Source organism: Siphateles boraxobius, unplaced genomic scaffold, assembly GCF_051911475.1.
Source record: "Siphateles boraxobius isolate OS27281-9 unplaced genomic scaffold, OSU_SipBor_1 22, whole genome shotgun sequence".
NCBI classification, from domain to species: domain Eukaryota; kingdom Metazoa; phylum Chordata; class Actinopteri; order Cypriniformes; family Leuciscidae; genus Siphateles; species Siphateles boraxobius.
The window spans coordinates 17,307,444-17,323,703 of record NW_027508833.1 but is presented as its reverse complement, the minus strand read 5'-3'; the positions used below and the strand labels follow the sequence as shown (position 1 = coordinate 17,323,703).

At 38.8% G+C, this 16,260-nt stretch overlaps 1 protein-coding gene across 1 annotated transcript; it reads left to right on the top strand.

Annotated features, from left to right (window-relative positions):
- Window positions 1–13,923: 13,923 nt before the first annotated feature.
- Window positions 13,924–16,241, top strand: stx11a (syntaxin 11a). The gene is made up of 2 exons (XM_077238818.1): window positions 13,924–14,056; window positions 14,935–16,241. The coding sequence occupies exon 2, from the start codon at window positions 14,940–14,942 to the stop codon at window positions 15,822–15,824; it is 885 nt and encodes a 294-aa protein (XP_077094933.1). The 5' UTR covers window positions 13,924–14,056; window positions 14,935–14,939; the 3' UTR covers window positions 15,825–16,241.
- The last annotated feature ends 19 nt before the right edge of the window (window positions 16,242–16,260 follow it).

Sequence of the window (16,260 nt, the reverse complement as noted above, 5' to 3'; positions counted from 1 at the left end):
TGACTTTTCAATATAACTGATGTGTGTGTGTGTGTGTGTGTGTGTGTGTGTGTGTGTGTGTGTGTGTGTGTGTGTGTGTGTGTGTGTGTGTGTGTGTGTGTGTGTGTGTGTGTGTGTGTGTGTGTGTGTGTGTGTGTGTGTGTGTGTGTTTGTCACTCATAGTCATAGTAATTGACCATTATAAATTGAACTTGAACACAAACATTGTTTGTTTGCAAGCATGTTTGTTACTGCCAGTGTTAGTATTGGCCATAATAAAATTGAACACTTGAACATTCTGTTTGTGTGTGTGTGTGTGTGTGTGTGTGTGTGTGTGTGTGTGTGTGTGTGTGTGTGTGTGTGTGTGTGTGTGTGTGTGTGTGTGTGTGTGTGTGTGTGTGTGTGTGTGTGTGTGTGTGTGTGTGTGTGTGTGTGTGTGTGTGTGTGACTCTGTTGTTACTCTGTCATAGTAATTGACCATAATAAATTGAACTTCAACACTTGAACATTCTATTTGTGTAAGCACGGTTGTTACTGTCAGTCTAAAGTATTGGCCATAATTAATTTTTAATAAAATTTTTAATAAATTTTAATTCATTGTTGTTACAACTAACCCAGAGTCATGTAGCCATGAACTAGCTCACCTTACAGCTAACAGGCAAAACATTAGCACTAACAACTTGCATGGACAATATCTACACAGACACACAATAAACATAATAAAAGTTTGCTGAGTTTAACTACAAAGCAGAAGTTCCCATAACAAAAACAAAAAAAGTTAAAAAAAGTAACTTTCTTACCTCAAAATTGTTTTTTCCACTTTAACATGTGCTGTGTCTACTTTATCACATGTGGAATAAGAACTAAGCTAAGCATGTGTAAAGTGAATCAGGTGATTTGTAACTAGTTCCTGACTGGACGGATTGGAATTGTTACAACTGACCCGTGTTACAACCATCCCCGGTCTCCGGGGGATACGGCAAAATAGTTTTACACCAAAAATAGTTTTACGCAGTTTTCATGTGCATAGCTATGATACGCACTTTATGGTGTGTAATACACACTCACTCCCCCACCCTAATCATACCCAAGGGGTTTTCAGTGCATAGCATATGCACGCTAAAACCATTTTTGGCGTCTAATTGGCACGAGAAATAACATTCGTGTTATAGATACGCACTTTGATTGTGTTGGTTCAGCAGGGTTCAGGTCTGAGCTGTGCAGGCCAGTTCCTCTACAGTCTACACCATAAATCATTTCTATTACTTCCATGCTGGGACAGAAACGGGCCTTCCATACTCTAATATTATATTATATGATCTATAGCATTAAGATATGTCCTCACAGAAATGTCTTGAATAATCAAACTGATCATTAAAAGGGGGTATCCATATACTTTTCACTATGTGGCTCAAATCTAAAATAATATTATGATTCTTTTTTATAGTGCCTTTCAAGAACCCAAGGTCGCTTCACAAAATAATACAAACAGTTGATAGATACAAAGAGACAAGCAATCTGCTTATTATTACAATCAAACAAGCAGAAAAGCAGATGGAGACAACCAATTACTAAAAATAATTAACATGAGTAGTTATAGAATCAAAGAAAACATTGATTCGATAAAGTAAACTTGAAAAAGTGGAAGACAGAGAAATAGAGGAAAATAATTATTTACTGAGCATGGTGAATAGATGAGTTTTAAGTTGAGATTTGAAGGTCTGGAGGTTAGGGGTGGCACAAAGATTAGGGGGGAAGTTTATTCCATAGCTTAGGGCCTATAACACAAAAAGCCCTACCACCCACAGTAGAGAGTTTATACTTGGGTACGAGTCCGACAAGCAAATTGTCATTGCTAGATCTGAGGGTCTGGGCAGGAACATATGGTTGCAGGTGTGAGGCCATGACAGGCTTTATAAAATAAGACTAAAAGTTTAAACTGGATAAAATTGACCACAGGAAGCCAGTGAGGTTGGTAAAGGATGGGAGTGATATGTGCAGATTTTTTATTATATGTAAGGACTCAAGCAGCAGAGTTTTGAACCATTTGAAGGCGATGTATAGCTTTGGTGGGTAAGCCGCTTTATAAGGAGTTACAGTAGTCCAATCTGGAGGGCTACTACAAATCTAATAGGCCTACTATTCACCTTTCAAAGAAAAACTTACTAGTAGACAAGTATGATGCTTGAAAACAACATGGTGCTGAGCTGCTTTCCATCAGCAGAGTCCGGACAGCTTGTAAAATTGATGGCGCACCATGTACAGAACATCTACAACAGAAAACCCTTTTTCTGAATCCTGAGAATGGAAGTTTAGGAGAAAGTTATTTCAGTAATCCCAAACACAAGGTAAAATAAACATTGGTGTGGCTCAAAAACAGTGAAGGTGAATGTATTACAAAAGCCCAGCCAAAGTCCTGATCTTAATCTAATTGTAAATCCATGCAGCACTATTTAAGGATGTAGGAATTATAACTCAGTGAAATGAGAAAATGAAATTAAGGTCTCCAATCATCTGCAAGACATTGTATTTTGTCTGAATTTAAGTTAAAAAACAAATTGTACACTATAATATATATATATATATATATATATGATCAATAATTCATGGCAACATATGTTTTTACAGCACTTTAACTTAATTAGTTTTTTTTATTTTTTATATATTATATTTTTATAGTTATATGAAATTCAACTGTATTTTCCAAGTCAATTGAATTTAATATAATTTAAGATTAAATAACCTGTACAGCCAATTTTATGATACAACTATGATGATAGACTATTATATAACTATAATTTTAAGTTGAAATATTTTTTTAAGTGAAAGCATCCAGCAATTTATCAGAAAGCAATGCTTTTTGTGAAAGCAAATTACTAAGAGTTATGTGCTAGACTGAGTTTAACCTTTACCATAATATGTCTGTTCTCATAGAGAAGTTTTTTATGTACTATGCACAAGGATGATAGAAATGATTAAGAATTATCATTATTATTGCCTCATCCAGTGTGAATATTTTGAAATGTAAGCACAGTAAAAGAAGATTCTGTGTTCTGATGTGGTCAAACAGGGTTGAAATAACTTACAGCTATTGTAAGTGGATTATGTAATAGTAAGAGAAAAGCCTGTTAATTTGGGAGCAATGGAAGTATATATAAAAATATAGATTTTCCAGCCATTTTACGCGGCACAGACCCAAAAGCGATAAAGCGGAAAGTCTGGGCAGAGGTTGAATTAAAATCAACTGACTGGTCAAATGTTATTCTGAAGAGGAACAGTCTTTATCATAATGCAATTTGAGATTAAACGAGGCCATGTGAACTCAAACATCACGAGTGTGACAAACAACCCGACATAAAACACTCTGCAATGGTTCTCTTATGTTCTGAATCTCTCAAAGCATTTACCCACTCTTGTGTAATTTTGAAACCCATATGAGCATCACAAAAGGATAACATTTATGATGCTCTTTTTATACAATATAGGCTGTTAAGCTCCGAAAAGGACAGGAAAAGTTTCATGTTGCACACATCCAAAAACCTGGCACAGTCAAAAAGCACATGAGAAACAATGTCTCATGGCGTCATGAGACATTGTACCTCATGGTATGCATTTTATCAGTTCATGCATTCATTCAAAACACACGAGGGTAAGTAAATTATGACAATATTTTCATGTTTGAGTGAAATACTCAAACACACAAGAATGAACCACCTTGGTTCTTGCGGAAGCTCAAACGTGCTGCGTAACACGAGAATGAACCTCATTGGTTCTTCCTGAAGCTCAAATGTGCTGCGTAACATGAGAATAAAACTCATTGGTTCTTGCTGAAGCACAAACGTGCTGTGTAACATGAGAATTAACATCATTGGTTCTTACTGAAACTCAAACCTGCTGTGTAACATGAGAATAAAACTCATTGGTTCTTGCTGAAGCACAAACGTGCTGTGTAACATGAGAATGAACCTCATTGGTTCTTACTGAAGCTCAAATGTGCTGCGTAACACGAGAATGAATCTCATTGGTTCTTGCTGAAGCTCAAACGTGCTGTGTAACATGAGAATTAACATCATTGGTTCTTACTGAAGCTCAAATGTGCTGCGTAACACGAGAATGAATCTCATTGGTTCTTGCTGAAGCTCAAACGTGCTGTGTAACATGAGAATTAACATCATTGGTTCTTACTGAAACTCAAACCTGCTGCGTAACACGAGAATGAACCTCATTGGTTCTTGCTGAAGCTCAAATGTGCTGTGTAACACGAGAATGAATCTCATTGGTTCTTGCTGAAGCTCAAACGTGCTGTGTAACATGAGAATTAACATCATTGGTTCTTACTGAAACTCAAACCTGCTGCGTAACACGAGAATAAAACTCATTGGTTCTTGCTGAAGCTCAAACGTGCTGTGTAACACGAGAATGAACCTCATTGGTTCTTACTGAAGCTCAATCGTGCTGCGTAACACGAGAATGAATCTCATTGGTTCTTGCTGAAGCTCAAACGTGCTGTGTAACATGAGAATTAACATCATTGGTTCTTACTGAAACTCAAACCTGCTGCGTAACACGAGAATGAACCTCATTGGTTCTTACTGAAGCTCAATCGTGCTGCGTAACACGAGAATGAACCTCATTGGTTCTTACTGAAGCTCAATCGTGCTGCGTAACACGAGAATGAACCTCATTGGTTCTTGCTAAAGCTCAAATGTGCTGTGTAACACGAGAATGAACCTCATTGGTTCTTGTGGAACCTCATAGTTTCTCTCACGTCAAGTGAACATGTTTGAGCTTCTGTTTACCACAACTGATGTGAGAGTTAATGAATGTTTATATGTGAATAAAAGCCTAAATTCAATCTGTTTATCATATAAAGCGATCGTGTCTCTTCAGAAAATTTGGACTAAACCACTCAATTCGGATTAGTTTTACAATCTCTCTATGAACCTTTTGAAGCATCTGTGGTTTTTGCATAATGTAAATTGAGGGACAGAAAGCTCTCAGTCTTCATTAAAAATATCTTCATTTGTGATGAACGAAAGTCTGACACGAGAGTGAGTAATTAATGAATGAATTTTCATTTTTGGGTGAACTATCCCTTGAACAGCACTGGATCATATAACAAAATTTGCTGTGATGCCTTCTTTGACTTCTGTTATTTAAAGAGAAATTGTGATCAATCCCAAACAAAAATGCAACCTATTTGAGATGCTCAACTGGGCCGCACATAACAAGATTGTTTTAACCAACAGTGTGAGTTTGAGGTGGGACTCAAACAGGGACACACACTTCATTAGCAACATAATGAACATCAACATGAATTACTGTTGGGCCTGAAGACCAAGATATTGCATAAATCAGAAAACTAACACATCAAGGGCAGAATAAATGTTCGTCTACAAGCTCATTTTCTGGTGCATAAATGCTATGGATCAGTCTTTGGTCATCTTTTGGAGAGAGAATTACATGTCGGTGGTCTGATCCCATCGAACCCAAAGGCATTGAACCCAAATCTCACAGGAAACTTGTGTCTTTCAACAGAGCAGGAAGCGACAGTCCTGTTCAAGCTGTTCAATAACCTTTTGACTTAATCACATTCCATATTCATGTATTTTAAAACTAATAGTCTTTACAAAAAAATCCATAAACATAAGTTTCAACATAAGTTGGCTGATTTATATGATTACTTTATGTTCTTAAATTGTGGGAGCAACATGGAAGAGTATTTTTTAAAAAGAGCTGATCAGCCAGCAGACAAAAACAGACGACTTGACCATGAAGAATAGCATACAGTCATTGACCTTGGACAATAAGAAATTAAACACATAGCAACAACCCAAAACCCCTTAGAAACCATTCAGCAACACCCTGGCAATCACTCAAAACACTGAGCATTGTGATGGCAAGTTTTGCCCATGCAAACGCCATTAACATTTTCTTAAAAAAATAATTAAAATCTTTTTAAAAAACTAAAAAAGTTTTCTTTTAGTGTTTCTGGGGAACTTCTAGATGTAGTTTGATGTGTCATTGTTCATTTGAATAGACTAATCAGAGAGCTGTTGTTATAGCTGAGAAATAACAAATTATCTATGTTTTTGTTCCTTTATAACCGAAATGGACAGCAATTATTCAGCCAAGAAAGATGTCCAAACACATGACAAACATTCACGCTAATTCAATCAAAGGCCCTGAAACACTAGAATTGCTGTGGAGATTCTCATACTAAGTTAACAGGATCAGTTAATTTGAGTCACAGCCTGGCTAACCAAAACCAGCTGATGTTTTCTTCAGGCATTATACAGTTTAAAAGTCCCGGGAAAGGATGTGAATAAACTGCAGGCATGCATTTCTCTCTCATAGTTAGATTTTGTTTGTCTGTTCATGCAACCATGTTTTGCAACCTTTTTATTTGTTCAGTGTCGCCAATCACAGATTTAACATGTCATGTTTAAACTACATAGGCTACATTATATTTGCATAAGTACATGCAAGCTGAAGAAATGGAATGGAAATTTCCCAGCTTACAGGATGTTTGATTGCATAATTGTGTGTTGTGGTTCCTTGCACTGTATGATAAGTGAATTACAGGTAGCCTATCTTATTTGGTGTAATTGAATGCAAAATAACAGAAGGGCTGAGAGCCAGAGGAGCTTTAAGAAAAGGATCTTTTCTTTTCTTAAAAATATCTTTTTAATGTGACCGGTGCTGCAACCTAAAGGATTGTTTGAGATACTACATGATCCTTTTTCTAATAAACCTTGATGCAAGAATATTTCAGATGAACAGGAATTCAGTTGATAAATTATTATCTACACAAACAATAGTCCAAAATGGTAAACATCATTATTTCTTAAGATGAGTAGCAAAATATTACATATTATTATACAGAGTGTATAATGTCTGTCAGGTAACAAACACTTATGTGGTGTCATCTAAAATTTTACATATTTTTTGATCCCGGAACAACATTGCTGTCTGAAAATTTAATCAAGAACATTGCTGTCTTAAAAATTTAATAAAGTTTAACTTCATTAACAGTGAAGTTAATGTTCACTGATATCCTCACACAAAAATCGCTGCAAAAGATGCTTTCCAACAGATTTTATCGTAGTTTTTGTCATGACTTAAGTCAATGGAGTTGGACAAAAACTACGATAAAACCTGTTAGAAAGCATCTTTTGCAGCGATTTTGTGTGAGCATGTCAGTGAACACCCCAGACCACTCGGTGAGTTTCACGTCTTTGTAAACTAAAGTTTAATGCGTTTTATGAATGATTGTCCCAGTGCACCTATGAAACCATTGTGGAGGTGGGGAGGTGCTAATACAGAAACCGAAAATTCTCGGGACAGCAGCATGTGTCCAAATTTAAATCTGAAACCGCTTTATTTAATCAGAAACGATCTTAAAACAGGGCTTTTATTGTAAAATACAGAACTTGTCCTTTAACCTTATCCCTACCCCTAAACCTAACCCTACTCATAACGTATCCTTAAAATCAGAGGGAAATGATAGGTGAATAACCCTAGTGATGTAGAAGCACCTTACCCTGGTTTTAAGCCTAAACTATACACTGTAAATTTCTCCCTCAAATCTGATTCGTTGATTGGAATGTTGTTTCAGGATCAACAAAGATGTTGATCCAGGAACAAGTTGTACTTTTAGTGAAATCAAGTTCACCAATCCCTTTTATATTACAAAGTGACAACTTTCATTTCAATTATGGCTCAAGCTAAATGAAAGTAAGAGCAAAATTACAATTGTGGTTTGTTCAAAAGTCGATCAGTTAATCATTATATACGAGTGTAAAACTGTTTGGTTTCCCTGTAATGTCTACACACACAGTTAACAAAGTCCATATCCCATTCACAAAACTTGCAAGTCATTACAGAAGCAGCTGTGCAAGTACGATTATTAGGATTGGAACATGCAACTGTTATCTGCCTAATTAACTTTTTCTAATATGCTCAAATCTTGGACCCGTTCAGATAGGTCATGACCCTTGCAGATGGGTCATGAACTCTATTGCTTGTCCTTTTTTCCTAAAGTGACTTAACAAATATCCTAATGTAATGAAAAAAATACATTCTGACCATATAATTCCTTTTGGAAATACTCTGTTTACACAATATCATTGTTTACTTTGCAGAAGCACTAATCTCACATAGAGACAGGTAGAACTTCAGGCTGAAGGGTGTAATTTAATTAGATGCATAAACAAATTGAGCATACAGTGAAAGTCTTTACCTAAGCTGTTTAATATCATTCATAGGGCACAAAACCGTAACCCCAGAAACAAAAATTCCATCATTTTGAATGCAGTGGGATCTGAAAACACACCATAACATCAAGCTTCAAGAAACTTTGTGCATCAAGCTTTGACAGACATTATGATGAAATAATTAAAATGCATAAATACAACCAGTTGTACTTATTGTTTGTTTTATTGTTTTGTTTTTTTAATTATTTTTGAGTAAAAAAAGATTGAGATTGAAACTCATGCAGTCATTCCTATGGAATGTTTTGACATAAACTGGCATTCCTGTTGTGTCTTTAAGGTTACTATTGGTAGGACATCCAGTAGCTGTAAGACAAAAGTTAGATTTTTGTGGATCATGGCTAAATATGAAAGGAAATATTTTTGCAATTTATTTCTATTTGTGTATCTTGACAGAGGGTTGAAGCTGGAGTCAAGTTGGATTCTTTAAAAAGTGACAAAATAATTCATAAAAGTCACAATTTAAACATGGGTGTGTTTACTTGTATCATATATCAGAAAAGAGAACCAACAATATCCCTGTACTCTAATACCGGTGTATAGAGCGCTTAATAAATATTCTGATCACTGTCATCTAACTGCAAATCATATTTGAATTACGTTTCTTTTTGAATGTTTGTAACTAATGTCAGAAGTTGCCTCATGTGACGTTCTCACTGTTGCATATAATCAGTTTGATATGCATGGTTTCAATTCCGAACATCAACAGCAAAATTGAAATCTAACAAATTATCATGATATGACCAGGCAAATCTATTAAATGTACTTCACGTATGCAGTACAACAGTAAGCACAAGTGCAAAGTAAATAACGGGCTGTATAATCTTCTTATCTTAATTATTGATATAATATTTGAAAAAGTTATATTTCCTAAAGGTAAAAATACTATAGATGCTTCTGTAATAGTTGCTTTTCCTAATGGACAAAGGTTAATTTGGACGTAATTACTCAGGAAAATGTGCATCAACCACAAAGAATAATACAAATCATTGTAATAAAACAATAAAAACACTTACACAGTACTAACACAAATATGGCGAAACAAAATAACAGTGAGCAAGCTAGAATGCATCAGTACGGTTTCGGAAGTAAACCCTCATTAATTTTCTCCATAGGAAAATATATATTTTAAGACAGACCAACCATCAGCTTTGAGGTCAATCGATGCTGTATGCTTCTGTGTAGATTTCTCGTAAACACAATACGATTAAGCGGTAGCGAAAACTACCCACAATTCTGGAGAAAATTTCGCCAATCGCTAGTTTGTTACCATTGAAACGGGAATCCTTCACTTGGATTTTCAGATTCCTATCTACAAAAAAAAAATTTTTTTTTAAATTACTTTGGCCATTTCCTTCTAGGAAACTTAGGCTATGCCATTTATGCAGTGTAAAATCGGCTAAAATTAAATTTGACGGGATAAAACCTGACAACAAAAACAATCTGACATTTTCATGAAAATGGTAACTAAATAAATAAACACAAAAACAAATAACACATTAATCAGGCAGAGAGTATGTTTGGACCTTAGTGGATGTTGAGAACAGTATACAATTAGCCTGTATAGTAGCATACATGACTGCTGTAGCTGACATTTTTGAATCAGTTTTGGGCCTACACAGCCAAAATGCATGCACAAAGTTTCAGCAGAAAGCAAAAAATTGTACTCGGTTATTAACGTAACCTCGGCTCCCTGAGAGATAAGTATTGCGTATTGCGTAGCTTTACGTTATGGGAAAACTCCTTTTCTCGAGAATATTGAAGCCTTTATTTTAAAAAGCAGTGCAGCTGCACAGCAAGCTGTCACCAGCCGGTGTCTTGCCAAGGGGACAGGGCTTTGGTACAGCCATGGTTTACCCTGATGCGGAGGCGGCCTGACCGCCAAGCATGAGCTGGGACTCGGGGTTTCAGCCAAAGCTGCAGGGGGCGCACATGCTGTAGACATAATTGAAGTACTGACGATGCGGAAGCCATAAGGCCCAAAGCCCTTTGAAACATTCTGAGGGGGAGGTAAGAACCCACTGTGAACGACGCAGCTAGCTGTTGAATGGAGAGAGCGCGGATCTGGCGTGAGAGCCAAGCTCTCATTTGAACAGAGTCGAGAACTGTTCCCAGGAAGGTTATAAAACTGGCTGAGGGACAGTACACTCTTGGCTATAGAAGCCTGACTTGCTCTGTGAAAGAAGAACTGTCTCGACAGCCCCCTTTGCTAGCAGGTTTAACACTTCGGTGCGAAGGACGTGAGCCACGTTGCTCCTTACCGATGTGTTGACCACAGCATGAAAGCGCAGAGATCTGCAAGCGAATTGGAGCGAGTAACCTCATTTTATTGTGTTCAGTACCCATTTTGACACATCGAGGATGGCTTCCCAGGCGTTGGCCCGAGTGACTAGGGGCTGAATAAAGTCTGGGGATGGGCCGCCGTGTGTCGGGGACCCGGCCGCCCAGATATTTTGAAGAGGAAAAGTGCTCTTTTTCTGAGAATTTTTGTGCTTTATTTTTCGGTGCGTTCTTTGGTCGACCTGAAGCCGAACTGGAGCGTTTAGGCAGGAAGTGTTGCATGGCCTGCGAAAGACTTCTGTGCTTCAGTGAAACGCTCAGCGAAGCTCTTCATCGCGGGACCGAAGAGGCCGGTGGTAGATATGGGGGAGTCCAGGAAGGCAGTCTTGTCTGCGTCCTTTATCTCCGTGAGGTTAAGCCACAGGTGGCGCTCTAAAACTACCATGCTGGCCATGCTTCTTCCAATGGCCTAGGCGGTGGTCTTTGTGCCGCGCAGGGCCAGGTCAGTGGCGCTGCGCAGATCGCGGAAGGCCGTGGGGTCCGGTCCAGACTTATCCATGGAGCAGAGGAGTTTTGGCTGGAACACTTGGTGGACCGCCATAGTGTGCAGGGCTGAAGCAGCTTGACCAGCAGAGTATAGGCTCGGCCAACGAGAACTGAAGTCGTTCTGCACGGTTTGGATGGATGACCCACTTTAGAACTCCATCCAACGGCAGTGGGCGGGCAGAGATGCGCGGCCACCACTTCTTCTAGGGTGGGCAGTTTTTCGTATCCCTTCTCCTCGGCGCCGTCAAGAGTTGAGAGCGCTGCAGAGGCGGAAGTGCGTAGACAGGCTGAGTAGCGGGCGCGCCATGACTTGTTGTCATGAACTTCAGGGAAAAACGGCGCTGATCTTTGACGAGGGGCCTGTTGGCACCCCGGCAGCCACCATTTTTTCTGGGCGGCTTTTAGTGGGCTCTTTCGATGAAGACCAGTCGAGGCCGAGGATTGGTCGGGCAGAGTCATTAACCCTGCCCTACGTCTCAGTCTAGCAAAAGTGACGCCAGGGTGAGCACAGACGCCTAGACTGAGAGGTGTTATAAGAACATCGTGGATGTCTTCCTCTGAACCACCAAAAGAGACGAGGCACCGAAAGAGGGGCGCTGATCTGCTTTGGTGAAGAGCACCGGCAAAATCTCTCTCTGTGGAGGAACACTCATTAAACGGCGAATCAGATGCAGTCAAGTCAGAAGCGCTGAGCAGCAGGCCGTCGTCCGCTGAACTGCTGCTGCAGATTCGCTGAGTTCTGCTGCTGGGCTCTTTTGACATTGAGCAGGCTTTCAAGCTAGAGAGAATCAGTGAAGAGGTGGGTCGTAGCTGAAGGAGAATAATGGGCTGGTTATATAGTCAGCAGCCTCGCCCATTCTGGAATGCTTCGGCGCGCGGGAGGTGGGAAGCGCCATGATAGGTTTGCACGTCCTCGCTGCTTCGCGATAGGTTTTTGCAGTTTAGACAGCCTGCACTGTGTTTTAAAATAACGGCTTAAATTTTCTTGAGAACAGGAGTTTTCCCATAGCGTATAGCTACGCAATAGGAGTGAACCGTTCTCAAAAAGGAACCCTGAGACCCTGAGAGTAAGGAAGGAACCATGGTACAAACAGGAAAGCCACACTGATCTGGGGTGCATTTCTCGAAGTCAACTATTGTCACAAGTTTCGTTGTCTTTACCAACACAATTCAACAGAAGTAGTTGGCTAATAATGCTTCTGGGAAACCCACCTCTGGGCGGCATCCGAAATCACTTACTTCCCTACTATATAGTTGGTGAAAAATAGCATGTGACAAAAGACTGTCCCAATTCACAGAACTCATAAAAGAGTAGGTGCAAAGTACCTTGATTACCTAATTCTTCTGCCGAGATTCTAAATTGTGCATATGATGGACATTTTACCATCCCATGAGGCCATGAGAGGATTTAGGAATGGCAGTGAAGTGACATTACTGACGCTGGTAGGTCACATGATAATGACAATATGGCCAATGTAGTACATACAGATTATATTAATACTACACACACTCATACTATGTAGAACATACTTTTTTAGTAGTCGTGAAGTAATTACTTATAAAAAATAAGTACCTAATCAATAGAGTTTGCCATTTCGGACGCAGCCCTGGTCTACCTAGATTTACATAGAAGGCACAGGAAACAAAAAGAAGCAGTTATGCTCAAACAAGTGTTAACAAAAATATACAGTCCCAAAACCCCCATTACCTAAAAAAGATTTCAAACTTCAGTGACTGCTTCAGGGAGGAAAAGGTCACAAGGTTCTGAGAATCATTACTCGGTGTTTACTGCCATCATGTGGTGAGTGCATGGACCAAAAAGAGCCAATTCCGTTCACATAGACTAAGCTAAAGAGATACATATCTGATCTGATACAACTTATATAAAGTATTTTCTTCTGCATATGCAAACACCATTAGGTTTAGTTGGGCTATCATGTTGTGCAGAAAATCTTTTTGCTGTTTCACTTCTGCTTTTGCACTCACATGATTATTGAGACTCATCTGGCTTAGGCTACTATTTGTTCTTGAAGTAGTTTTAGAACAAATGTAAGCCAATCAATAGAGTTAGAACACTTTACCTCGCTTTTCCGAGCAACAACACCTTTTTATTCTGCTAGACATAATTGTGTATAATTTCTGATTTTTTAAATTAACAATTCACTGAAAAAGAATGGGAAGTGAAATTTGTTTTTGACCAGTATCTCTAAAATCCCCTCTCAAACAAACAGAATGGCAGAGGTTTGATTAAGCTGTAATTTAACCAGGCCTAAAGATCTTCTCTAAAAGGACAATTGTTATAGGCCTACCTATAAATTGCCTATCCTCATACCTCAGAGGACAACCGGTTTGGGTAGTAGATCTTGTTAGGAGAGAACCCTCAAATTATTAAGAATGAATGGGTAGGCTATAATAAGGAATTCATTCAACTTATAAAGTAGGCTAGGTTGTCCGTCAAGGGTAAAGAAAGCGAACAAAGCAACATTAAATGAGAGAATTGTTTGGACTCAGGCAACCGTTTATTCTAATAATAAAAAATAATAAGAGTTTTATTGACAGTTAGGCTCCAGCACTGTACAATTAAGGCACCTATAAATTGATTGTTTTTGACATGTGCCCTTTTTGCACTAGGGAATCTTCCACTGGATCTGCAACGTGAATGTTGAAAACGTATGAGTAAAAAAATGGTGTTAAGGGATTTAAAAAATTGGCTAATGTAATAATGAGCGGAAAATGTGAGATTTTAGTGGGTTTAGTGAATGTAACGTGTGGAAATTCTGTATTTTAAACTTGAGTAACCATGAGTTAACGTTCGTGTTTTGACTTGTCGGAAACTCCCACCACCAGTCAGACTCAGTCAGTCATTCGACTGGGCAACGTTATTTCCTGCAGCGATGCGACATGAGGTTATGCGCGTTAGGAAACCTTAAAAGCTCGAGTTTATAGCGTTTCAATTGAACAAAGGGATATGAAATAAGGTAACGTAACAGTTTATTAATCATTTCAACCTTTTCAATTTGATTTACACATAAAAAATATAGTTTGTTCCGAAGCTGTTTAACGTGGAACGTCAAATCAAGCGATTAATAGGAATTAAACAAGGAACTTGAAATATGACTTTATAGTAGTCTATGTCCTTCTATCGTTTTAACTATTTTTTTTTAAAATTGTGGTTACTGTTAAGAGATCTGGCTTAAGCTACTTGATGTTTTGAGGAAGTCATTTATTTATTAACTGAATTAAGGGACTGAATCAGTGTTCACTGTAAAATGGTGTAGCCTACTTTTACAGTCGAGTTTTTTTGTGGCTGCACTTCCCTATGAAGTTTTATCTACATTGATATATTTCATTAGTGCACAATGTTGACTTTACATCCGGGAATAGACTGGATGGACTTAGATTAGATTATTGTTTTGTTCACATGTGCTTGGGGTTTGTATGTTCATAACGAGTTTACTCCAGGTTTTTAGATTTAAGCACTTAAGTCACTTATTTGCACTTATTGCCTCATGGTGTTCAACAGAGGATTAAAGGGAAGTCCCCACCCTTTTTATTCTACATGGTGGTGACCATATCTGGTGGGAAATGTGCAGCATCTTTGCCATTGCGGTGATGACTATATGACAAACACTTCTGGTCTTATAAATAGTTTAGCTTTATAGTAAATTGTTGCCAGTGAACTAAAACCATTTATGAGAGGCCAAATACACGCTATCTAGCTTGCATTTTGAACTGTGTCTGGTTTTATATTCCTCCAGTTAATACCACACTGTGCAATGAAGGTCTCATACATGTTTGTAGAGTCAAAGCTTCTCAGGTGGGCCATAAAGTGTAACAATCTGAATTTCCCTCCCAGGAAAGATGAGAGACAGGCTGACTGAACTGGGAGGTGTTGCCACTAAAGTCCACAGCGAGGAGGAAGAGCAAGTGGATAGCAGAGAAGATGTGGACAATAGTGAATTTGAACAGCATGCAGTGGTGTTCGAGGGCGAGGACATCATGGAGAACACCTTCAGAGAAGCCCAATCCATCCAGAAAGAGATCGCCCAACTCAGGATGGAGGTCAAGAGACTGGGTAAACAGAACACACGCTTTCTTACCTCTGTCAGACGCATTAGCAGCATCAAACGTGACTCGAACACGATTGCACGCAGCATTAAGACGAAAGGGGAAAATTTGTATGCTCGGATAAAGAAGCTGGATGCACTTTGTAAAGAGTTGGAGGAGAAACACGGAGCCCATTCAGCTTTGGTGCGCATGATACATGGCCAGTTCGTCTCTATAACGGGTTCTTTTCATGAGGCTATGCATGAATACAACAACGCCGAAATGGCACAGAGGGACAACTGCAAGACTCGTATCCAAAGGCAAGCGGGGATCATGGGTAAGGAAGTGAGTGGAGATCAAATCGAAGAAATGATTGAGACCGGCAAGTGGAACGTTTTTTCCGACGACCTGCTCACAGACGGGCGAACCGCTCGCTCAGCGCTCACTGAGATCGAAAATCGCCACAAGGAGCTTTTGGAGTTGGAAAGTCGCATCCGAGACATCCATGATCTGTTTTTCCAGCTGGCTTTGCTGGTGGAGGAACAAGGGCCCATGGTGGACAACATTGAGGCAAATGTATATGCCACCCAAGACTATGTGGCCAAAGCTACAGCTCAGATAAAGAAGGCTGTCAAATACAAGAAGAAAAACCCTTGTCGACAGATCTTCTGTTGCTGTTTTCCATGTTGCAATAAATGATCTCAGTGTTAAAGCCTTCCGATTTCACATACGCCATAGCATATTAAACGAACAACAGTCTTTCATTCTAGTGTTAACCATGTCATGTGATTTACTTAGTAGAGAACAACCAATGCCCAGTGCCTGCGCTTAATGGTTGCCATTGCAAAAAAGCTTTGTGACTTCTTGTAAACCACAGGAGCTGCATTGCAATTGAGCTGAAGTGATACTGCAATGTCACTGCTACCCTTCTGTAAGTGTCACAGGACATTCACTTGATGTGTAAAAGATATTAAAAAGGAAACCACAAGTGTTTTACATCCATGTACAGTGCACGCAAACATTATACAGAAACATGTTTTATTACTGCTTTATTTTAAGATACATTTGTGTGTCTGATTGTTGTGTTAATTTAATAAATAATATTTTATCTTTGAATGCCTTTATGATTGTTTGA

Bases quoted from the DNA above. Each gene is read 5' to 3' on its own strand.
- stx11a (XM_077238818.1), top strand. From the start codon at position 14,940: ATGAGAGACAGGCTGACTGAACTGGGAGGTGTTGCCACTAAAGTCCAC.